Raw genomic sequence first — 26,293 nt, forward strand, 5'->3', positions numbered from 1 at the left:
ATATTTGGATACCGACTTCTGCCTGCCTGACCTTGCCTTTTACCTTAACCCTTTTGCTGATATTTGGATACCGACTTCTGCCTGCCTGACCTTGCTTTTGCCTTAATCCACAACCTTTTCTTTGATAATTAAAACCTGCTTAAAGGGACATTTTACTTTTACAAGCTGCAAAAGAGAACTTTGCCTTTCTGTTTGTTATAAACCTGCTTAAAGGGACATTTACTTTTACAAGCTGCAAAAGAGAACTTTGCCTTTCTGTTTGTTATAAACCTGCTTAAAGGGACATTTACTTTTACAAGCTGCAAAAGAGAACTTTGCCTTTCTGTTTGTTATAAACCTGCTTAAAGGGACATTTACTTTTACAAGCTGCAAAAGAGAACTTTGCCTTTGTTTTACAAGCCTGCTAAAGAGGACCTTTTTTCAAAGCTGCAAATAAGAGCATTTCCTTTATATTCTTTGAACTGCTTAAAGGGACGTTTTTTCCTTTGTGGCTTTCCTGCATACTGGAACAATAATTATCTTTTGTTATCTTTCTCATCTGTTTCCTGAGTGGGTCACGTCCTGGATATTTCTCAGTGTGCTAGCGTGTGCTTTCAATTCACGCTAGCAGTTGGGTTGCATCCCGGACTGATTCCTAAGCGGCTGACATTACAAACGGGCCATAAAAATGGACCCCACTGAATTATCCATGGCCGTGGCTCACCAGGGACAGCTATTGGGATCTCATGCCACTCACTTGCAGTCTCTGGACACTAAACTTGATCAAATAACCGCTCTATTACAAAATTTGGTTGCTACTGCACCTCCCAATCCTAATCCCAATCCTAATCCTATTGAGGCATTACCTCCTTCGATTCCTAACAATCAGTCTCAGGTACAACTAATTCCCAGGATACCTCTTCCGGATAAATATGATGGGAATCCTGAAGAATGTAGAGGCTTTCTGAATCAATGCCGTCTTCATTTCCGGAATAGCCCTACTCTTTTTGCTACTCCCTCTTCTAGAATCACATTTCTTATTTCCTTAATGAAAGGAAAAGCCTTGGCTTGGGTATCACCTTTGCTAGAAAAGAATGATCCTATACTTTTGGATGTTGATACATTTCTATCTATGTTTTCAAATGTATTCGATAAACCTGGAAGGTCATCCGCTGCTGAAGCCACTCTCCTGGATTTACGTCAAGGTAATCAACCAGTTTCTCAATACGCTATTGAGTTCCGCACCCTTGCCTCTGAAACCACTTGGAATCAGGGAGCACTCAGAGCCGCTTTTCGTAAAGGACTTTCTGAGCGTCTCAAGGATGAATTGGTGTATCGTGAACTTCCAGAGTCCTTAGAAGCCTTAATAAATCTTTGTATCAGTCTCGACGCCAGGTTTCGTGAACGCCAACAAGAAAGGGATAGAACACAGAGGTCTTCAACTCGAACTCCTTTTCGTTTGGCTCCTCGTTTTTCTAATCCAGTCACTCCTGCCTCTCCTACTACTGATCAGGCTGAACCCATGGAAGTGGGAAGTATAAAATTAACTGAGACTGAACGCTTGAGAAGACGGACTCTTGGCTTATGCCTGTACTGTGGCCTTAAAGGGCATCTATTAAGGGATTGTCCTACTAGGCCAGTAAAAGCCAGGGCTTAACTCTAGTCCAGGGAACTGAGTTAAGCCAAAACAGTTGCCATTCCCTATACAAGAAACTTTTTGTTCCAGTAACCCTTCAAATTGGACATAAGAAGATTCATACCCAAGCTCTAATCGATTCTGGTGCTGGAGGAGTGTTCATTGACTCTACATTCGTCTCTATTCACTCTATACCCTTACTAAAGAAAGAGTATTCAATTTCAGTCTCTACGGTCAGTGGAGATCCTTTGGGTTCTGGATATATTCAGTTTGCTACTCAACCCTTACTTCTCACCGTAGGAATACTTCATTCCGAGACAATTTGTTTTGATGTCATTCCCACTCCTCAATTTCCCATTATCTTGGGTTTACCCTGGCTCCAAATTCACAATCCTATTTTTTCTTGGACTTTCGGTGAACTCACTTCCTGGGGATCTACATGCCAGACTAAATGTCTTCAAAGGATTACCAAGTTACCACTCACTATTGCTCTCACAGTCGAAACTCCGGACTCCCTACCTATGCCTTATCATGACTTTGTGGATGTTTTCTCCAAAAAAGAAGCTGAACGTCTTCCTCCTCACCGCCCTTTTGATTGCCCCATTGATCTCCTTCCCGGGGCTACCTATCCTCGAGGCAAGACATATCCACTTTCTAAACCTGAAAACATGGCTTTGGAAGAATATATTAAAGACAATCTGGCTAGAGGATTTATTCGACCCTCCTCTTCCCCTGTAGGGGCTGGTTTCTTTTTTGTAGGAAAAAAGGATGGCGGATTAAGACCCTGTATTGATTACCGAGGATTAAATCAGATTACCATCAAGAACAGTTATCCTCTACCCCTTATTCCTGAACTTTTTACTTATCTTCAGGGAGCCACCATATTCACCAAACTCGATCTACGTGGTGCATACAATCTGATCCGTATACGCAAAGGAGATGAGTGGAAGACTGCCTTTAACACTCGATTTGGGCATTACGAATATTTGGTCATGCCCTTCGGGCTATGCAATGCTCCGGCGGTCTTCCAACATTTTGTAAACGAGATCTTTCGTGATTTTTTGAATATCTTTGTCATTATATACCTTGACGACATCTTGATTTTTTCTCAGAACCACCAAGATCATGTACACCACGTCAAGAAAGTACTTCAACGTTTAAGAGAATTCCATCTGTTTGCTAAACTGGAGAAATGTTCTTTCCATCAAAAATCCATACCCTTTCTGGGTTATGTAATATCGGCATCTGGATTTGAAATGGATCCTACTAAACTTTCTGCCATCTTGGATTGGCCTAGACCTGATTCTTTGAAGGCTTTACAGCGTTTTCTGGGCTTCGCCAGCTACTACAGGAAGTTCATCAAGGATTTTGCTACTATTACTTCTCCTCTTACTTCTCTCACTAGAAAAGGACAAGACTGTAAAAAATGGCCTCCTAAGGCTATAGAAGCTTTTGAGTCTCTCAAAGAAGCTTTTTCCTCAGCACCTATTCTCCGTCATCCGAATCCTGATTTTCAGTTTATCCTGGAAGTTGATGCTTCCTCTGTTGCTGCTGGAGCTGTTCTGTCTCAACGAATACCGGAGACTGGAAAGATTCATCCTGTTGCTTTTTTCTCTAAAAAATTCACTCCTTCTGAATTTAACTATGACGTAGGGAATAAAGAGTTGCTTGCCATCAAAATGGCATTGGATGAATGGAGGCATTGGCTGGAAGGTACTTCTTTGCCATTTACCATACTCACTGATCATAAGAACCTTCTTTATCTCCAAACAGCCAAACGATTGAATTCCAGGCAAGCACGCTGGTCATTATTCTTCTCCCGGTTTCACTATAATTTGTCTTACATACCTGGTTCAAAAAATATTAAAGCAGACGCCCTTTCCAGACAATTTCAAGATACCCCAGTTCCTGAGTCTGGTACCATTCTCCAACCTCATGAAGTCATAGCCCAGTTAACAACTTCCTGGTTACAAGATTTACAGTCTGCTCAAAGGAATCTTCCTTTGTCCTGTAAACCTCCCGATGGTTTACTCTTTGTTCCTGAACGCCTTCGTTCCAAGATTTTATTTTGGGCTCATGATAGTCCCCTTTCTGGACATCCTGGCATCAGTATTACCACTCGAAATCTCAAACAGCATGTCTGGTGGCCTACTCTCTCTCAAGATGTGAAAGATTACGTCTCAGTATGCACACAATGTGCAATGAACAAAACTCCACGCCAACTTCCTTCAGGATTGCTCCAACCATTGCCCATACCTCATCAGCCTTGGACTCATGTATCCATGGACTTCATTACCGACCTTCCCTTGTCAGCTGGAAACAATACTATTTGGGTGGTGGTCGACAGGTTCACTAAGACTGCCCATTTTGTACCCTTACCAGGATTACCATCTGCCAAAAGACTCTCTGAACTTTTTATTTCACATATTGTAAGAATCCATGGATTTCCTCTAGATATTGTTTCAGATAGAGGGGTACAGTTTGTTTCTCGATTTTGGAGGTCACTTTGTAAACATTTTGGAACTACTATATCTCTCTCTACTTCTCACCACCCACAATCTAATGGCCAGACTGAAAGGGTAAACCAGTGTCTTGAAACATATCTTAGACATTATGTGGATCATTATCACTCTAACTGGACTTCTTACCTTCCTTTGGCTGAATTGGCTCATAATGCCCGGTACAATTCCTCCCTTCAGACTTCTCCTTTTCATGCAGCTTACGGATATCAGCCCAGAACATTTCCTTTGCATACTTCTTCCACAGTGAATCCTGCTTCTGATCTTACAGCCCGAAGATTAACTCGACATTGGCGGAAAATACATCGTATTCTTTCTGTAGCTTCTAGACGTTACAAGTTCTTTTCTGACCTTCGACGGAAGAAGGCTCCCAAATATCGCCCTGGTGATAAAGTTTGGATTTCCTCTCGTTTTCTTCGCCTGAAACAACCTTCTAACAAATTGGGACCACGATACGTGGGTCCTTTCCGAATACTGGGTCAGGTGTGTTCCACTGCTTATCGGGTGGCTTTACCCAAGTCTCTCAAAGTCCATCCGGTATTCCATGTTTCTCTTTTGAAACCTGTGATGACTAACAGGTATTCTAAGCCTTTTTCCAAACCTCCACCTCTATTTGTGCATGGACACCCTGAGTTTGAGATCAGCCATATTCTGGATTCCAAGCTACGTGGCAAGAAATTGTATTATCTCATTCATTGGAAGGGTTATCCAGTCACGGAACGTTCTTGGGAACCGGCTCATCAAGTACATGCTCCTACTTTGATCAAGGCTTTCCACAAGACTCATCCTGATAGGCCTGGTCCTGTCCCCTGGAGGGGTCCTTGAGGAGGGGGGTGCTGTCATGATTCTGTCCGTTCATTGCCGTGTCGCCGCGGCTCCCGGATCTTCTCTGAGTGAATGACGTCACGTTGCTTAGCAACGTGACGCTTCCTCCAACACACCCCTCTGATGACGTTGCCGCTCCTGCCTTTAAACCGCGGCGGGAGATCTTACTCGGGGCCCGTTTGTTTGTTCCCTTTGGAGTTTGTGAGTACCTTATCATATTCTGTTTTCTTGTGTACCGACTTCTGCCTGCCTGACCTTGCCTTTTGCCTTAACCCTTTTGCTGATATTTGGATACCGACTTCTGCCTGCCTGACCTTGCCTTTTGCCTTAACCCTTTTGCTGATATTTGGATACCGACTTCTGCCTGCCTGACCTTGCCTTTTACCTTAACCCTTTTGCTGATATTTGGATACCGACTTCTGCCTGCCTGACCTTGCTTTTGCCTTAATCCACAACCTTTTCTTTGATAATTAAAACCTGCTTAAAGGGACATTTTACTTTTACAAGCTGCAAAAGAGAACTTTGCCTTTCTGTTTGTTATAAACCTGCTTAAAGGGACATTTACTTTTACAAGCTGCAAAAGAGAACTTTGCCTTTCTGTTTGTTATAAACCTGCTTAAAGGGACATTTACTTTTACAAGCTGCAAAAGAGAACTTTGCCTTTCTGTTTGTTATAAACCTGCTTAAAGGGACATTTACTTTTACAAGCTGCAAAAGAGAACTTTGCCTTTGTTTTACAAGCCTGCTAAAGAGGACCTTTTTTCAAAGCTGCAAATAAGAGCATTTCCTTTATATTCTTTGAACTGCTTAAAGGGACGTTTTTTCCTTTGTGGCTTTCCTGCATACTGGAACAATAATTATCTTTTGTTATCTTTCTCATCTGTTTCCTGAGTGGGTCACGTCCTGGATATTTCTCAGTGTGCTAGCGTGTGCTTTCAATTCACGCTAGCAGTTGGGTTGCATCCCGGACTGATTCCTAAGCGGCTGACATTACAAACGGGCCATAAAAATGGACCCCACTGAATTATCCATGGCCGTGGCTCACCAGGGACAGCTATTGGGATCTCATGCCACTCACTTGCAGTCTCTGGACACTAAACTTGATCAAATAACCGCTCTATTACAAAATTTGGTTGCTACTGCACCTCCCAATCCTAATCCCAATCCTAATCCTATTGAGGCATTACCTCCTTCGATTCCTAACAATCAGTCTCAGGTACAACTAATTCCCAGGATACCTCTTCCGGATAAATATGATGGGAATCCTGAAGAATGTAGAGGCTTTCTGAATCAATGCCGTCTTCATTTCCGGAATAGCCCTACTCTTTTTGCTACTCCCTCTTCTAGAATCACATTTCTTATTTCCTTAATGAAAGGAAAAGCCTTGGCTTGGGTATCACCTTTGCTAGAAAAGAATGATCCTATACTTTTGGATGTTGATACATTTCTATCTATGTTTTCAAATGTATTCGATAAACCTGGAAGGTCATCCGCTGCTGAAGCCACTCTCCTGGATTTACGTCAAGGTAATCAACCAGTTTCTCAATACGCTATTGAGTTCCGCACCCTTGCCTCTGAAACCACTTGGAATCAGGGAGCACTCAGAGCCGCTTTTCGTAAAGGACTTTCTGAGCGTCTCAAGGATGAATTGGTGTATCGTGAACTTCCAGAGTCCTTAGAAGCCTTAATAAATCTTTGTATCAGTCTCGACGCCAGGTTTCGTGAACGCCAACAAGAAAGGGATAGAACACAGAGGTCTTCAACTCGAACTCCTTTTCGTTTGGCTCCTCGTTTTTCTAATCCAGTCACTCCTGCCTCTCCTACTACTGATCAGGCTGAACCCATGGAAGTGGGAAGTATAAAATTAACTGAGACTGAACGCTTGAGAAGACGGACTCTTGGCTTATGCCTGTACTGTGGCCTTAAAGGGCATCTATTAAGGGATTGTCCTACTAGGCCAGTAAAAGCCAGGGCTTAACTCTAGTCCAGGGAACTGAGTTAAGCCAAAACAGTTGCCATTCCCTATACAAGAAACTTTTTGTTCCAGTAACCCTTCAAATTGGACATAAGAAGATTCATACCCAAGCTCTAATCGATTCTGGTGCTGGAGGAGTGTTCATTGACTCTACATTCGTCTCTATTCACTCTATACCCTTACTAAAGAAAGAGTATTCAATTTCAGTCTCTACGGTCAGTGGAGATCCTTTGGGTTCTGGATATATTCAGTTTGCTACTCAACCCTTACTTCTCACCGTAGGAATACTTCATTCCGAGACAATTTGTTTTGATGTCATTCCCACTCCTCAATTTCCCATTATCTTGGGTTTACCCTGGCTCCAAATTCACAATCCTATTTTTTCTTGGACTTTCGGTGAACTCACTTCCTGGGGATCTACATGCCAGACTAAATGTCTTCAAAGGATTACCAAGTTACCACTCACTATTGCTCTCACAGTCGAAACTCCGGACTCCCTACCTATGCCTTATCATGACTTTGTGGATGTTTTCTCCAAAAAAGAAGCTGAACGTCTTCCTCCTCACCGCCCTTTTGATTGCCCCATTGATCTCCTTCCCGGGGCTACCTATCCTCGAGGCAAGACATATCCACTTTCTAAACCTGAAAACATGGCTTTGGAAGAATATATTAAAGACAATCTGGCTAGAGGATTTATTCGACCCTCCTCTTCCCCTGTAGGGGCTGGTTTCTTTTTTGTAGGAAAAAAGGATGGCGGATTAAGACCCTGTATTGATTACCGAGGATTAAATCAGATTACCATCAAGAACAGTTATCCTCTACCCCTTATTCCTGAACTTTTTACTTATCTTCAGGGAGCCACCATATTCACCAAACTCGATCTACGTGGTGCATACAATCTGATCCGTATACGCAAAGGAGATGAGTGGAAGACTGCCTTTAACACTCGATTTGGGCATTACGAATATTTGGTCATGCCCTTCGGGCTATGCAATGCTCCGGCGGTCTTCCAACATTTTGTAAACGAGATCTTTCGTGATTTTTTGAATATCTTTGTCATTATATACCTTGACGACATCTTGATTTTTTCTCAGAACCACCAAGATCATGTACACCACGTCAAGAAAGTACTTCAACGTTTAAGAGAATTCCATCTGTTTGCTAAACTGGAGAAATGTTCTTTCCATCAAAAATCCATACCCTTTCTGGGTTATGTAATATCGGCATCTGGATTTGAAATGGATCCTACTAAACTTTCTGCCATCTTGGATTGGCCTAGACCTGATTCTTTGAAGGCTTTACAGCGTTTTCTGGGCTTCGCCAGCTACTACAGGAAGTTCATCAAGGATTTTGCTACTATTACTTCTCCTCTTACTTCTCTCACTAGAAAAGGACAAGACTGTAAAAAATGGCCTCCTAAGGCTATAGAAGCTTTTGAGTCTCTCAAAGAAGCTTTTTCCTCAGCACCTATTCTCCGTCATCCGAATCCTGATTTTCAGTTTATCCTGGAAGTTGATGCTTCCTCTGTTGCTGCTGGAGCTGTTCTGTCTCAACGAATACCGGAGACTGGAAAGATTCATCCTGTTGCTTTTTTCTCTAAAAAATTCACTCCTTCTGAATTTAACTATGACGTAGGGAATAAAGAGTTGCTTGCCATCAAAATGGCATTGGATGAATGGAGGCATTGGCTGGAAGGTACTTCTTTGCCATTTACCATACTCACTGATCATAAGAACCTTCTTTATCTCCAAACAGCCAAACGATTGAATTCCAGGCAAGCACGCTGGTCATTATTCTTCTCCCGGTTTCACTATAATTTGTCTTACATACCTGGTTCAAAAAATATTAAAGCAGACGCCCTTTCCAGACAATTTCAAGATACCCCAGTTCCTGAGTCTGGTACCATTCTCCAACCTCATGAAGTCATAGCCCAGTTAACAACTTCCTGGTTACAAGATTTACAGTCTGCTCAAAGGAATCTTCCTTTGTCCTGTAAACCTCCCGATGGTTTACTCTTTGTTCCTGAACGCCTTCGTTCCAAGATTTTATTTTGGGCTCATGATAGTCCCCTTTCTGGACATCCTGGCATCAGTATTACCACTCGAAATCTCAAACAGCATGTCTGGTGGCCTACTCTCTCTCAAGATGTGAAAGATTACGTCTCAGTATGCACACAATGTGCAATGAACAAAACTCCACGCCAACTTCCTTCAGGATTGCTCCAACCATTGCCCATACCTCATCAGCCTTGGACTCATGTATCCATGGACTTCATTACCGACCTTCCCTTGTCAGCTGGAAACAATACTATTTGGGTGGTGGTCGACAGGTTCACTAAGACTGCCCATTTTGTACCCTTACCAGGATTACCATCTGCCAAAAGACTCTCTGAACTTTTTATTTCACATATTGTAAGAATCCATGGATTTCCTCTAGATATTGTTTCAGATAGAGGGGTACAGTTTGTTTCTCGATTTTGGAGGTCACTTTGTAAACATTTTGGAACTACTATATCTCTCTCTACTTCTCACCACCCACAATCTAATGGCCAGACTGAAAGGGTAAACCAGTGTCTTGAAACATATCTTAGACATTATGTGGATCATTATCACTCTAACTGGACTTCTTACCTTCCTTTGGCTGAATTGGCTCATAATGCCCGGTACAATTCCTCCCTTCAGACTTCTCCTTTTCATGCAGCTTACGGATATCAGCCCAGAACATTTCCTTTGCATACTTCTTCCACAGTGAATCCTGCTTCTGATCTTACAGCCCGAAGATTAACTCGACATTGGCGGAAAATACATCGTATTCTTTCTGTAGCTTCTAGACGTTACAAGTTCTTTTCTGACCTTCGACGGAAGAAGGCTCCCAAATATCGCCCTGGTGATAAAGTTTGGATTTCCTCTCGTTTTCTTCGCCTGAAACAACCTTCTAACAAATTGGGACCACGATACGTGGGTCCTTTCCGAATACTGGGTCAGGTGTGTTCCACTGCTTATCGGGTGGCTTTACCCAAGTCTCTCAAAGTCCATCCGGTATTCCATGTTTCTCTTTTGAAACCTGTGATGACTAACAGGTATTCTAAGCCTTTTTCCAAACCTCCACCTCTATTTGTGCATGGACACCCTGAGTTTGAGATCAGCCATATTCTGGATTCCAAGCTACGTGGCAAGAAATTGTATTATCTCATTCATTGGAAGGGTTATCCAGTCACGGAACGTTCTTGGGAACCGGCTCATCAAGTACATGCTCCTACTTTGATCAAGGCTTTCCACAAGACTCATCCTGATAGGCCTGGTCCTGTCCCCCGGAGGGGTCCTTGAGGAGGGGGGTGCTGTCATGATTCTGTCCGTTCATTGCCATGTCGCCGCGGCTCCCGGATCTTCTCTGAGTGAATGACGTCACGTTGCTTAGCAACGTGACGCTTCCTCCAACACACCCCTCTGATGACGTTGCCGCTCCTGCCTTTAAACCGCGGCGGGAGATCTTACTCGGGGCCCGTTTGTTTGTTCCCTTTGGAGTTTGTGAGTACCTTATCATATTCTGTTTTCTTGTGTACCGACTTCTGCCTGCCTGACCTTGCCTTTTGCCTTAACCCTTTTGCTGATATTTGGATACCGACTTCTGCCTGCCTGACCTTGCCTTTTGCCTTAACCCTTTTGCTGATATTTGGATACCGACTTCTGCCTGCCTGACCTTGCCTTTTACCTTAACCCTTTTGCTGATATTTGGATACCGACTTCTGCCTGCCTGACCTTGCTTTTGCCTTAATCCACAACCTTTTCTTTGATAATTAAAACCTGCTTAAAGGGACATTTTACTTTTACAAGCTGCAAAAGAGAACTTTGCCTTTCTGTTTGTTATAAACCTGCTTAAAGGGACATTTACTTTTACAAGCTGCAAAAGAGAACTTTGCCTTTCTGTTTGTTATAAACCTGCTTAAAGGGACATTTACTTTTACAAGCTGCAAAAGAGAACTTTGCCTTTCTGTTTGTTATAAACCTGCTTAAAGGGACATTTACTTTTACAAGCTGCAAAAGAGAACTTTGCCTTTGTTTTACAAGCCTGCTAAAGAGGACCTTTTTTCAAAGCTGCAAATAAGAGCATTTCCTTTATATTCTTTGAACTGCTTAAAGGGACGTTTTTTCCTTTGTGGCTTTCCTGCATACTGGAACAATAATTATCTTTTGTTATCTTTCTCATCTGTTTCCTGAGTGGGTCACGTCCTGGATATTTCTCAGTGTGCTAGCGTGTGCTTTCAATTCACGCTAGCAGTTGGGTTGCATCCCGGACTGATTCCTAAGCGGCTGACAAATACCAGTTGTAATTTCCTCATGTTTTTTACTGCTGACCTCCCTTTTACAAACCCAGTTTGATCTTCATGAATTAGGAGGGGAAGGACTTCTGCTAATCTATTGGCCATAATTTTTGTGAATAGTTTGTAGTCAGAGTTTAACAGGGAGATTGGCCTGTAGGATGCCGTTAACAGTGGGTCTCTGTCAGGTTTGGGAAGGACCGTAATGTTTGCCTCTGCAAATCTGTTGGATAAATTTGCTTTCCCTTCTAGAATTGCATTAAATAGTAGGGCGAGGGTGTCTGCAGTTTCTGTACTGAGCATTTTATAGGATTCCCCTGGCAGGCCATCTGGCCCTGGGGTTTTCTCTAGAGGGAGTGAGTCGATAGCCTTGGTGATTTCTAATGTTTGGATTGGGGCATTGAGTTTTTGTATGTGATCTTCGCTTAACTGTGGCAGTACTAAGTCTCTCCAGAATTGTTCTTTCTTTCCTGGGTCAATGTCTTGTGAGTCATATAAGTTTGAGTAATATGAGGTGAATGCTTGTTGTATTTCTGAGTCTTGGGTGAGTATGTTGTCTTTATCCTTAATGGCTAAGATGTGGTTAGGTTTCCTATCTAATTTAGTGAGTCTTGCTAATAGTTTCCCAGTGCGGTTTCCATATCTATAAAATTTGGCCTGTGAGCGGTTTTGAGCGGAGATCGTGGTTTGGATGAGGTAGGTGTCTCTAAGGTCTTTGGTCTTTCTATATTTGAGTCTGTTCTGTGTGGTGGGATTACGCAAGTATTTGTTTCTGGCATTAAGTAATTGCCGCAGAAGGAGTTCCCCTCTTGCTCTACATTTTTTCCTGACTTTGGCTGCATATGCTGTCACCACCCCCCTCAGGACTGCTTTTGCCGTTTCCCAGAAAAGTGAAGTATTATTCACATGTTCGGCATTGAGGTCCTTATACACCAACCATTCTCCTATTAGGTGCCTGCGCAAGTTAAGGTCATGGTACAGATGTGTCGGGAACTTCCATCTATGTCCTCGTTTGTGTGAAATATCAGTGTCTATTTGTAAGGAGACTGGTGCATGATCTGATATTGTTATAGGATCAATTTTAGTATCTGTTATACGGGAGCAAAAGGAGTTGGTGATCAGAAAATAGTCTATACGTGATAAGGTAGTTTTTGCTGGGTGTAGGCAAGTGTAGTCTTGCGCTTCTGGATTTCTATCTCTCCAGACGTCTGACAGTGACAAGGAACCTTTGAAGTTAAGTAAGATACGTGTTTCCCTCTTAGATCCTTTGTATTCCATTCGGTGTTGTGATGTGGAGTTTGGGTTTCGGAACCTATCTGCTGGCGTGTGTGGGGCAATATTGAAGTCCCCCCCCACTACCATTGGGAGGTCTGCAAACTGTATGAGCTTAGTCTGTAACTGTGTGAGAAATGTTTTCTTCTCGGTATGTGGACCATACACCCCACAGATAATCATACGAAGTTCCCCTATTGTCATATTTACCATCACAAATCTGCCTTCTGTATCAACTAGAGATTGCGAGATAGTGTAATTTAGACCTTTGCGGAAGAGGATCGCCACTCCCCTGGCACTTTTTTTTTTGTAGGTTGTGTGTAGCACTTCCCCCACCCAGCCCTGTCTGAGTTTTTGATGTTCTTTCTGCGAGAGGTGAGTTTCTTCAAGTATTGCTATGTCTGTCTTTGAGGTGTTCAAATGTCTGAGTATAGCCTTTCTCTTAATTGGGGATGTAATCCCACCTACATTCCATGTGGTCAGTCTCATTTTATATGTTCGTGTATACTTATTTATGGTATTTTATCTTCGTGGGTGGACCTTATGCTTGTATAGTGGTGCAGATGAATTTCAGAGTATACGTAAAGATGTGGTACTCACCGTTACTTTGCTTATTATCGATAATCCTACCCTCCCCTCCAAGGTGGCACCCAGAGGCAGGCCAGGTCAGCTCCTTTCCTAATACAGATAGTTAGTACACAAAATTAAGTGACACAAATGCAGTAAACAGTGCTTACAATTAGAACCAAAAGAACAATAACCTCCCCTCTTAACAATCCCAACAGTTCAACAATGGACTAACGTTCCTGTCCAACAATAAAGAGGGTTCCCCCCCCCCTCACTTTGCAAGGATACATTTCTTCATTGCAATAATGTTGCTTATCTGTTAATGATTATTTTCTACCAACCAGGCAATGAACCCAGTCCTAAGCATCAGAGTCATCTTCATTTGCCTCTTGCCCTCTCTCCCCCTCTTTTTGCAGGTGAAGCTTGAGCAAGTTAGGCGAGTCAAAGAACAGTGGTCCTCTCGAGGTTTGTAGTCTCAATCTTGCCGGAAACAGTAAGGCTGCTGTTCTGCCCTGTTCTAACAGTTGCTTGCAGTATGGTGAAAATTCTCGCCTCCTGGCAGCTACTGCCGCAGAGTAATCTTGGAAGAGATATAGTCTTTTTCCATTGTATTCGAGAGTGGGAGCTTTCCTATAAGCTTGTAGAATGGAGATTTTGTCCTTGAAGTTGAGATATTTCACCATGACTTGGCGTGGTGGTTGTTTTTTTTCCTTGTGTTTGCTCTGGTCTCCCACTCTATGCGCTCTTTCCACTGTGCAAGGGAGGTAGTCTTTGGAGATATTAAGGAGTCCCGGCAAGGTGTTTTCTGCAAACTCCACCAGTTGAGAGCCCGGGATTGACTCAGGGATGCCCACTATCCTTAGGTTTTTCCGTCGTAACCTATTTTCCAGGTCGTCAATCTTTGCCCACAGCCGTTCGTTCTGTTGTTGTAAGGTATGAACATGGGATTCAGTTTCTCTGTGACGGGTCTCCCCTTCTGCCATCTGCTGCTCCACCCGTGTCAACCTGCCATTAAAAGATTTAACTTCGGCCGTAAGAGAGTCCATACCTGTTTGGAGTTGGTCTATCTTGGGTAGGAACAACGCTGAGATTTGGGATACAATTGGGTGGGCATCAATGAGACTATTGGGTCCAGCATCTTCCGCAGGTCCTGGAGCTTGTTGGCTCTCCACCTGGTGCTTTCTTTTATCAGCGTTCTTTAGCCTGTTTGTCATTGTGTCCGTTTTCTTGGAGTATGAGTCGTAATACTTTTGCATACAGCGTTGAGAGTTCCACAGTTGTTGCTTCAACTGTACACATATATGGTATTAATATAATTTATAAGGATAATGGACCGCTAGAAACAGGTCTGGGTATCTCAGGTCTTTTAGAGGATCTTGCAATATTCAGTGAACATAAAGGAAGGGTGAGCGGGGGGGTGTGGGCCCATTCAGATTAGCCCTGCATTGTGGTGGGGTGCGTTATCACAGCCTTTTATAGCAGAGAAATGAATGAGAATGTCAGTAATGTCCTCAAGGGTGGCCCTCTCGATGGACTCTGGCGAGATATCGCTCTCAACTGCGTATGTGATTTTGTCTAGCGCAGCCTGTATGTTGCGTCTGTGCCACTCAGCTTCCACAGAGAAAAAAGTGAGCAGAGAGTTAGCCTTGATCTTGTAATCCCTCAGCTGTGGTATATGTAGAATATCTGTTTAGGACTTTCCTGCCTTCTTCTGTGATATTTCTCTGCAGGTCCTGTCTTCCACCTCCCCTGTTATATTGCTTAGCAAACTAGCAATTGACTATTATGCTTGACATGTGGCAGATGAGTTTGCTTATAATCCTTTGTCTGTGTTTTTATTGGAATTGTGTTGATTACCTCCTTGTTGGTTAACATCAGTGGGTGAGGCTGTGTGCTGCAGTAATAAAGTAATAAAGTCCCAGCACAGCACAAACCCTGGCCTGTCCCTTGAGATGCAGCAATAGCGTTTATAACTCTCAAATCCTGTTACAATCTGGGGCCTTTCTCTTTTTTTTTGTGAATATTTTGTGTCTATCGTTTAGCTTCTGAGACTTCCTATTGTGTATGTCTCTGCAGGGGCTAGCACCATGTAGTATTGTGTGCGTCACTGCACCTTCCCTTCAGCTATGTCAAGATGGCGTTTTACCGCCAAAGCTCCAACTCACCCCCTCACCCGGTTCTTCCTCCTCCCTTCTGCTTGGGGCACCTCATATGGGACTCCAGATCCTGAAGGAGCCCTCCGGTACAATTCCGGGGCTGTTGTTGAGTACTATCTTTCAGCCGCCCTTATTGCGGCCGCTCTCCTCTGTCTCTCTCTCTGGTTGCGCTCCTCGGCGGGGGAGTCGGGTGTTAGACTCCTTACCGCAGTGCTCCGGACAGGGGTATTTATTCCCTGCCAAGGAATTCGGCTAATTATGGGCTTTTTCGAGTGTTTTTAGCTCAAAGTAGGGGCCAAGGGTCCGGAGCTCCTTTCCCCTGCTTCCACTCTCAGCGCCCGCCCACCGGAAGTCCGGGATGATGTCTATTTATTATGTCACAAATTTGTTTAAATTGGGAACTGTACGTAGTAACAAATAAGGGTTTAGACTGGTCAAATATATTTGCTTGTTGCCTGTTCACGTTGTGTGTAAGCATATTGTTTTTGTCCATTCTGGTTACCTCTAGGAGGGCCCTATTAATAGTTTTTGTTGCATACCCTCTTTCTAACAGGTGAGATTTGAGAATCTCACTCTCTCTCAAAAAATCGGCTTCATTGGTGCAATTGCGTTTAATGCGCATAAATTGCCCCTTGGCTACACCGAAGCCTGTATGTTTGGGATGGTTGCTATGGGCATGTAGTAATGCATTAGACATAATAGGCTTCCTGTAGAGACTAGTAATCACCTTGCCAAGTTCGGGATCACCTTTCAGTGTGAGGTCTAGATAGGGAATTTGGATGGTTTCGTGTTGAAAGGTGAACTGGAGGTTAAGATCATTTTGATTAATGTATAGGACAAAATCTTTTATTTGTTGTTCATTCCCTGTCCATACTATCAAAAGGTTGTCTATGTACCGTTTATATATTTTAATGCAGTCCTTAAAGGGGTTACTTTCTGCATAGACGTGGGACCGCTCCCACCAAGCCATAAAGATGTTAGCATACGATGGGGCAAACTTAGCCCCCATGGCGGTCCCACGTCTCTGCAGAAAGAACTCACCCTCGAATTTGAAATAATTGTGACTCAGGAGAAAATCTAAAACCCTCATAATATATGCTATTAATGGGGTATCGTAGTTACTCTGATGCTTGAGGAAAAATTCAACCACTCTTAGGCCATCCTGATGGGGTATTGCAGAATAAAGGCCCACCACATCTATGGTGAGCCATGAGCAATTGCTATCCCAGTTTACCTGAGTTAGAAAGTTCAAAAGGTGCTTTGTGTCCTTGAGGTAGGACGGGATCTGTAGGACAAGGGGCTGGAGGAGGGATTCCACCCAACTGGATAGGCGCTCAAATAGGGAGCCAATGCCGGAGACTATCGGTCTTCCTTTCACCTCTACTACAGATTTGTGTACTTTTGGTAGGTGATGGAAGACCGATATCACTGGAAGGGAGACAAAGAGATATTCTGCTGTATCTGTATCAAGAATACCCTCCTCCAGTCCATCATCCAACAGATCCCAAAGTTGTTTTTTGAAACCCTCAGTGGGATCTCTACTCAGTTGTTGGTAGACACTCTCATCATAGAGTTGTCTATGGGCCTCTAGGACATAGTCAACCCTGTCCATAATAACAATACTCCCACCCTTATCCGAGTCTTTGATGACTATATCTTTCCTGGCACTCAGATTTTTCAAGGCCTCTCTCTGTGGAGTGGTGAGATTTGGGTATGTTCTTTTATGATTCTGTGAGAGACTTATTAAGTCTTCTTCAATCCTTTTATGGAAGGCTTCCAGAAAAGGACCACGTTCCTTAGTGGGATAAAACACTGAACGTGGTTTGTATCCTCTATGTGAGGTTTTAAGACTCTGGGTATCAACTGTGGACTCTAAAAAGAGTTCCTGTAAATTAACCACATCACAGGTATCTTGGAAGTTAACCAGATCAAAAATCTCCTGATTGGTGGGGGTGACACTAGATGTTACATCAGTGTTCGTGGGAAATTCATTAAGGTCTGGGAAGGTATTGGACGTTGGTCTATTCCAAAAGAATTTCTTTAGGGTAAGATCTCTTATCATTCTATTAACGTCCACTATGGTGTCAAATAGGTTAAAATCACTTTTAGGTACAAAACCCAGACCCAGAACTTGTGTTTCTGATTCATTGGATTTAGATTCGATTTTACTTACCAAGCTGGGACTCGGCACTTTTGGAGCTGAAACAGCGTGTGGGGCTATCGGCTGAATGAGGAGGACCTATCAGCGGCTTTCATCAATACAGAGACACATACCGGATGTGACGCCAGAGGGACCTACGGAGGTATGGAGCAGTTCAGAATGCGGAGCAGAGTTTGGAATGTTTGGCAGAGCTGTTGACGGCAAAGCAAGACCTGGATGTACATCATGGTAAGATTTACTCCATTACAGAGGCTTGCTTAATAAGGTGCCGGGGGCTTTTGTAGACAGCATCCTAGACTGCATACATATATGGCTATACTGCTTCCACTTTCTCTGGCATTTACCCGGGATTATAGACAGCTCGACTTTTGTAGACACCGGAACATTCCATTAGTAACTTTTAACTAAACCCACGCCTTGCAGCCATCTATTAGGAGATTTCCTTGATTACTGTTAGGTTTAAACATAACTTTTTTTCCCCCATAGACAGCAATGGGGCTGCGTTACAGAGCTTTTCATTCCGCAATCGCAGGTGTTAGTTTTTTTTCTAACACTCTCTCCCCATTGATGCGACGAGCAGCCAATAAGATTTCAGTAGCTCTCATCCTATTGGCTGATTTGAATTTGAAGAATCGAATCAGCCAATAAGAATGCAAGGGATGCCATATTTAAACGCGTACCTTGAATTCACTATTCAGTGCACGGCGGCGATCATACGAAGAGGATCCTCCGCGCTCCATGGCTCTGCAGTCGCCGGCTTGGTCCTGGATGAAGAAGGAAGAGGTCCCTGATTAGAAGAAGATGTCGACCGCTTGGAAGAGGACTTCACCACCTGGAACAGGACCTTCTTCGCCTTACTTCAGGAACGGCGAGTACCTATTTGGGGGGTTAGACTTAGGCTTTTTTTATTTATTTTTAGATTAGGGATTTCTGGGCACTCTTAAAAGAGCTGAATGCCCTTTAAAGGGCAGTAAAAGAGCTGAATGCCCTTTTAAGGGCAATGCCCATACAAATGCCCCTTTAGGGGCAATGGGTAGTTTAGGATTTTTTAGTAGTAGGTTTTTTATTTTGGGGAGTTTGGTAAGTGGGGGGGGTTTACTGTTAGAGGGGGGACTTAGTATTTTTTTAAGGAAAAGAGCTGTTTAACTTAGGGCAAGATAACTTTTATGACATATCTGACACCTGAAAGAGTATCTAGTTGGTACAAAACAAATAATGCATGTACCAGATGTAGTTCAAGTAGGGCAGACCTTTTACATTGTTTTTGGGCCTGCCCAAAGATTGGGCAATTTTGGTCTAAAGTAATGCATTGGATGAATGTTATCCTTAAACTAGAATATCATATGCAGCCGATAGAAATATTTATTTTAGTAAACCCACAGCCAGCCTTGCGAAACTCCAAATTAATTAACTTGATAATATTGCTTGGCCGTAACTTAATACTGAGATCATGGAAAGCTAAAATAGCGCCTAGCCTGAAAGAGCTTAAGAATGAACAATGTAATCTTCAAAATGCTACTGATGCCCAATTAGCGTTGTTCTTTAAACATTGGAAAATGTTTATTTTATCATTTCCAGTTGAGGCGCAAGTCACTTTAATCAAACCATTTAAGGATACTGCTTATGTCCAATTACAGCTATTAGCTGGACATTTCCCTAGTGCATGGATTAGTGATAGTAGGGAGTCAGGCGGGGAGTAGGGTGTGGGAGAGGAGTGTCGGCCCTGGGTTTTGTTTGTTTTTTTCTCTCTCCTTCCGAGGTAATCTCTTAGATGCCCATTTTTTATTTTGTGTCTTCATAAGTTTAAATTTGTATGTGGTTATATTTGAGTGTGGAATTAGACACTTGCACCTAGATTTAGAGTTCTGCGTTAGCCGTCAAATCCAGCGTTAGGGGGTCCTAACGCTGGTTTTTACCGCCCGCTGGTATTTAGAGTCAGTCATGAAAGGGTCTAACGCTCACTTTCCAGCCGCGACTTTTCCATACTGCAGATCCCCCTAAGCCAATTGCGTATCCTATCTTTTCAATGGGATCTTTCTAACGCCGGTATTTAGAGTCTTGGCTGAAGTGAGCGTTAGAAATCTAACGACAAGACTCCAGCCGCAGAGAAAAGCCAGGAATTAAGAGCTTTCTGGGCTAACGCCGGTTCATAAAGCTCTTAACTACTGTGCTCCAAAGTACACTAACACCCATAAACTACCTATGTACCCCTAAACCGAGGCCCCCCCACATCGCCGCCACTCTATTAAATTTTTTTAACCCCTAATCTGCCGTCCGCACACCGCCGCCACCTACATTATCCCTATGTACCCCTAATCTGCTGCCCCTAACACCGCCGACACCTACATAATATTTATTAACCCCTAATCTGCCCCCCCCCACGTCGCCGCTACCTACAATTATTAACCCCTAATCTGCCGACCGGACCTCGCCGCAACTCTAATAAATGTATTAACCCCTAAAGCTAAGTCTAACCCTAACCCTAACACCCCCCTAAGTTAAATATAATTTTTATCTAGTGAAATAAAATAAATCTTATTAAATAAATTAATCCTATTTAAAGCTAAATACTTACCTGTAAAATAAACCCTAATATAGCTACAATATAAATAATAATTATATTGTAGCTATTTTAGAATTAATATTTATTTTACAGGCAACTTTGTATTTATTTTAACCAGGTACAATAGCTATTAAATAGTTAATAACTATTTAATAGTTACCTAGTTAAAATAATTACAAAATTACCTGTAAAATAAATCCTAACCTAAGTTACAATTAAACCTAACACTACACTATCAATAAATAAATTAAATAAACTACCTACAATTACCTACAATTATATCAACTAAACTAAATTACAAAAAAAAACAAACACTAAATTACAAAAAAAACACTAAATTACAACAACAAAAAAGATTACAAGAATTTTAAACTAATTACACCTACTCTAAGCCCCCTAAAAAAATAACAAAGCCCCCCAAAATAAAAAAATGCCCTACCCTATTCTAAAATAAAAATTGTAAAGCTCTTTTACCTTACCAGCCCTTAAAAGGGCCTTTTGCGGGCATGCCCCAAAGAATTCTGCTCTTTTGCCTATAAAAAAAAACATACAATACCCCCCCCCAACATTACAACCCACCACCCACATACCCCTAATCTAACCCAAACCCCCCTTAAATAAACCTAACACTAAGCCCCTGAAGATCTCCCTACCTTGTCTTCACCACGCCGGGTATCACCGATCCGTCCAGAAGAGGGTCCAAAGTCTTCATCCTATCCGGCAAGAAGAGCTCCTCCAGAGGGTCCAAAGTCTTCATCCTATCTGGGCAGAAGAGGAGATCCGGACCGGCAAACATCTTCATCCAGACGGCATCTTCTATCTTCTTCCATCCGGCGTGGAGCGGGACCATCTTCAAGCAGCCGACGCGGAGCCATCCTTCTTCACCGACGGACTAACGATGAATGAAGGTTCCTTTAAGGGACGTCATCCAAGATGGCGTCCCTCGAATTCCGATTGGCTGATAGGATTCTATCAGCCAATCGGAATTAAGGTAGGAAAAATCTGATTGGCTGATTGAATCAGCCAATCAGATTCAAGTTCAATCCGATTGGCTGATTGGATCAGCCAATCAGATTGAGCTTGCATTCTATTGGCTGTTCCAATCAGCCAATAGAATGCAAGCTCAATCTGATCGGCTGATCCAATCAGCCAATCGGATTGAACTTGAATCTGATTGGCTGATTCAATCAGCCAATCAGATTTTTCCTACCTTAATTCCGATTGGCTGATAGAATCCTATCAGCCAATCGGAATTCGAGGGACGCCATCTTGGATGACGTCCCTTAAAGGAACCTTCATTCGTCGTTAGTCCGTCGGTGAAGAAGGATGGCTCCGCGTCGGCTGCTTGAAGATGGTCCCTCTCCACGCCGGATGGAAGAAGATAGAAGATGCCGCCTGGATGAAGATGTTTGCCGGTCCGGATCTCCTCTTCTGCCCGGATAGGATGAAGACTTTGGACCCTCTGGAGGAGCTCTTCTTGCCGGATAGGATGAAGACTTCGGACCCTCTTCTGGACGGATCGGTGATACCCGGCGTGGTGAAGACAAGGTAGGGAGATATTCAGGGGCTTAGTGTTAGGTTTATTTAAGGGGGGTTTGGGTTAGATTAGGGGTATGTGGGTGGTGGGTTGTAATGTTGGGGGGGGTATTGTATGTTTTTTTACAGGCAGAAGAGCTGTTTTCTTTGGGGCATGCCCCGCAAAAGGCCCTTTTAAGGGCTGGTAAGGTAAAAGAGCTGTTAAATTTTTATTTTAGAATAGGGTAGGGTATTTTTTTATTTTGGGGGCTTTGTTATTTTTTTAGGGGGCTTAGAGTAGGTGTAATTAGTTTAAAATTCTTGTAATCTTTTTTTATTTTTTGTAATTTAGTGGGGTTTTTTTTGTAATTTAGTGTTTGTTTGTTTTTGTAATTTAGTTTAGTTGATATAATTGTAGGTAATTGTAGGTAGTTTATTTAATTTATTTATTGATAGTGTAGTGTTAGGTTTAATTGTAATTTAGGTTAGGATTTATTTTACAGGTAATTTTGTAATTATTTTAACTAGGTAACTATTAAATAGTTATTAACTATTTAATAGCTATTGTACCTGGTTAAAATAAATACAAAGTTGCCTGTAAAATAAATATTAATCCTAAAATAGCTACAATATAATTATTGTTTATATTGTAGCTATATTAGGGTTTATTTTACAGGTAAGTATTTAGCTTTAAATAGGATTATTTTATTTAATAAGATTTATTTTATTTCGTTAGATAAAAATTATATTTAACTTAGGGTGGTGTTAGGGTTAGGGTTAGACTTAGCTTTAGGGGTTAATACATTTATTAGAGTAGCGGCAAGGTCCGGTCGGCAGATTAGGGGTTAATAATTGTAGGTAGGTGGCGGCGACGTTGGGGGCAGCAGATTAGGGGTTAATAAATATAATATAGGGGTCGGCGGTGTTAGGGGCAGCAGATTAGGGGTACATAGGGATAACGTAGGTTGCGGCGGTGTACGGAGCGGAAGATTAGGGGTTAAAAATAATATGCAGGGGTCAGCGATAGCGGGGGTGGCAGATTAGGGGTTAATAAGTGTAAGGCTAGGGGTGTTTAGACTCGGGGTACATGTTAGGGTGTTAGGTGCAGACATAGGAAGTGTTTCCCCATAGGAAACAATGGGGCTGCGTTTAAGAGCTGAACGCTGCTTTTTTGCAGGTGTTAGATTTTTTTCAGCCCAAACTGCCCATCGTGCATGAGCACGTTTTAGAAGCTGGCCGCGTCCGTAAGCACCGCTGGTATTGAGAGTTGCAGTGGCGGTAAATTATGCTCTACGCTCCCTTTTTGGAGCCTAACGCAGCCCTTCTGTGAACTCTAAATACCAGCGGTATTTAAAAAGTGCGGGGAAAAAAATACACGCGTAGCTAACGCACCCCTTTGGCCGCAGAACTCTAAATCTAGCCGTTAGGAAGGAAAAAGGGAAAGAGGAGAGGGAGAAAAGGGAGGAGAAGAGAAGGGGAGAGAAAGGGTAAATTGTTTATTATTGTTGGTTTAACACAGAACGCTATATTATTTGAGTATTGGTAGCTAGGTATTAATAAGAGAGATATGTGTTTTTGGTTTTGTTATTGTATAATGAATACAATTGCAACAGGTTTTTGTGATAAAAGGTTAAAAATGCATCAGTTGTTAGTCAAACATTTTGAATATTTGATTTCTAGTAGAGATTTATGCTTATATAGATGAGAATTGTGTTTTTGTTTTTTTTCTTTACTATTGTAACAATGTATAAACATGCCTGTTGCTGAATAAAAGATAAAAAAAAATAAAAAAATTGGGGGTTGTTTTTATTTTGTTTTGTTTTTTATTTTTATAGGGATTAGGTTTATTTTTTTTATTTTTGATAATTTGATTTATTATTTTATGTAATGTTAGACTTATTTTATTTTTTAGTAATCTTAGATTCGTTTTTTGTTTTTTAAGTAATGTTAGCTTTTTTATTTTAATTGTAATTTAGTATTTTTTAATTTAGGTAATTGGGTTTAATTTAGGGGATGTTAAATTAGGGGGCTTAGTAAATTAATTAGTTATTTGCGTTGTGGGGGTTTGGCGGATTAGGGGTTAATAGATTTATTTGGATTATTGTGTTGTGTGGGTTTTGGTGGATTAGGGGTTAATAGTTTTATTCGGTTTGTTGCGATGTGGGTTAATGGCAGATTAGGGGTTCATATTCTTTATAAGGTTTATTGCGATGTGGGTTAATGATGTAGTGGGGGGTTGTCAATTTAGGGGTTAATACTTTTATTATTAGTTCCGATGTGGGTTTGATGGTGGATATAGGGGTTTTGACGTGTCTGGTTTATTTTTGGGAGGTGGGTTAGACTTTTACGGGGGATTTTACATTTTATTTTTATTTTCTTAGACGCTGGCAGTTTCTAAAGTGCCGTAAATCACTGGTGACCCCAGAAATTAGTATTTACACTCATTTCTGGACATCGCTAGTTTATCTGACTTATATGTAATACCTCAATGTGCGAGGTGAAATTAGGGTTGGCGTGGTTTTCAGCAGTTGCGCTGAAGCTTGCACCGTATATGTAATCTCGCTCCTGGTGAGCTAATGACACAAAAAATGTATGTACGTGTAGCAACCAATCAGCGAAGGATTACCAACAGAACAAAGTAAATTTGATATTAGAAGAAACTGAAAAATCTATTAAGATTACATGCTCTATTTGAAACATTACATTTTAATTTTGACTTTTATATTCCATTAAGCCAATCTCTTTAAACCCCTGTGAATAAAACAAGCAATGCAATAAGTGTAATGTTATTTTATTTTGTTCTTCAGGCCCCACGGCGTATCTTAGAGGAGGATGCAACTGTACGCCTCTCTTTTTACAGTTATACAATTGGTACCAGCAACCAGACACAAATCCACCAGTCCAATCCCACCTATGAGAGGATATTTCCTCTGGATCTAGATTATCAGCAGCCTACAAAACCACTGCGCAAACTTCCTGAGCTCTCCCAGAGTGCTGAGGATTCAGGTGAGAGTTTGCACAATTACTAGATGAAGTCTTGTAGACATCAATAGTGATGACACATTTATTGTGTGTTCTTTTCCATTTGACATAGGGGAAATGTGTGAGATCTGTAAATTAAGTAAAATTTTATAAATTTAATTTTTCTTTATTGAAAATGTATACATATTAATAATAATAATAATAATAATAATAATAAATAATAATAATAAAACATGTATAAATAAATAAAGTATGTATATATATATATATATATATATTAAATATAATTTTTTTAAATCTCTGATTTCTTACAGCATGTAGTGGAGATTATGCAGAACCAGATTTGACCAAGTCTACACCACATCAGGGATTCCAAAACAGTGTCCCCCATTATGCTGAGACAGACATTGTAAACTTACAGGGAGTGACTGGCAACAACATGTATGCTGTACCCGCTCTAACAGTGGATTCTCTAACCAAGAAGGAGATTAGTGTTGGGGAGTTCCCACGGAACCAACTGCGACTGAAGGAAAAACTTGGAGAAGGACAATTTGGAGAGGTATTAGATATAGTTTTATGGAAGTGATCCCCACCTATTGCATCTCTAGGTAATCTATGTGTCACAGAGAGATAGGGATGTGAATTATGAATGGTGGTTGGTCTGTAATAGGAGTTGCAAAGAGAAAGGATGGACAATCTTTAAGAGTTTAAGAGTATAATGCTATAAGGGATTACAGGGAGAGTGCATATGAAAATCTTTGAATGATCTTTGAGAGGTGCAAGGTAAGCGTGAATGATCTGATCAGGGTTATGATAAATTGGGGTACATGAAGATAGTGAATAATCTGTTATGGGTATTAATCTATAGGGAGCTGTTCTAGAGTAGTTAATCTATAAGGAGTAATGATGTATGATTGGTGCAGGGAGAGGATAGATGATCTAAAAAGGGTGATGATATATTAGAGGGAGAGGAGGAATTTTATTTATTTATTTTTCTTTCATATGTTGATGATAGTCAATAGGAATCCATACCATGTGGGATATATTTCCCGCCACTAGGAGGAGGCCAAGAATCCACACAAGAGCTTTAATCCCTCTGTTTTGTTCTTCGCCAGAAGGCTGAAGATAGAGGTGCTCCAGCTACTTGCTAATTAATTATTTATGGGAGCTCAGACTAATGTGAGACCCATTGCCCCTAACTCATTGCATTTAGAGAGAAGCAAGACATTAACTCCAGCACTCTGCAGGGCATGGGACATAGTATTTTTTGTTATGAGCAAAGTATCTCCCCAGGGAATTTCAGTCATAACTATCGTCAGGTGTCAGGGGACTTGTCCCTTAGCCTCCACCTGTGGGATCAAGATATTTCCTCTAAGAGCCTCTACTGTACATGTACAAGCACTAGATGGGCTCTCTACTGGATACAGCTGCAGTCATCTGCTTGGTAATCTCAGTTGAGGGGGGCTTCACCCAGGTAAATCATCCTACACCACTCACATGTACTTTTATACAGGAAAAGCATAGCAAGGGGACTGAGGCCCCCGATGATCAAAAGTGCTGCGAAGCGGCAATATATTTAAAAGGGATCCGACACAGTGCGCAACATTACTCTTTAAAGGTAGCATCGCAGAGAGGAGTTTTACTATACATCGCAATGGGTGGCCATGCTGGCAAAATATTCCAAGCAACATTGGCACAGACACTGGTTATTTAAAGTAAAGGATCCCCTTTAAATATATAGCACCAAGCCTAATATACTCCACCACCGCAAATTAACCCTACACTACTCTAACATGTCTGTCGCCCCTGTAACTATATCAGAACC

The 26,293-nt window shown here is 41.8% G+C and overlaps 1 protein-coding gene across 1 annotated transcript in view; it reads left to right on the forward strand.

Moving 5' to 3' along the window:
* Positions 1-26,293, forward strand: part of LOC128642832 (discoidin domain-containing receptor 2-like) — a 1,143,904-nt gene that overhangs the window by 841,122 nt on the left and 276,489 nt on the right. Inside the window, exons 12-13 of the mRNA XM_053695673.1 lie at positions 24,294-24,492; positions 24,783-25,027. Coding sequence (XP_053551648.1) covers positions 24,294-24,492; positions 24,783-25,027 — 444 coding nt within the window. The remainder of the gene's footprint in view (positions 1-24,293; positions 24,493-24,782; positions 25,028-26,293) is intronic.

The sequence above is a fragment of the Bombina bombina genome, chromosome 12 (genome assembly GCF_027579735.1).
Source record: "Bombina bombina isolate aBomBom1 chromosome 12, aBomBom1.pri, whole genome shotgun sequence".
NCBI classification, from domain to species: Eukaryota; Metazoa; Chordata; class Amphibia; order Anura; family Bombinatoridae; genus Bombina; species Bombina bombina.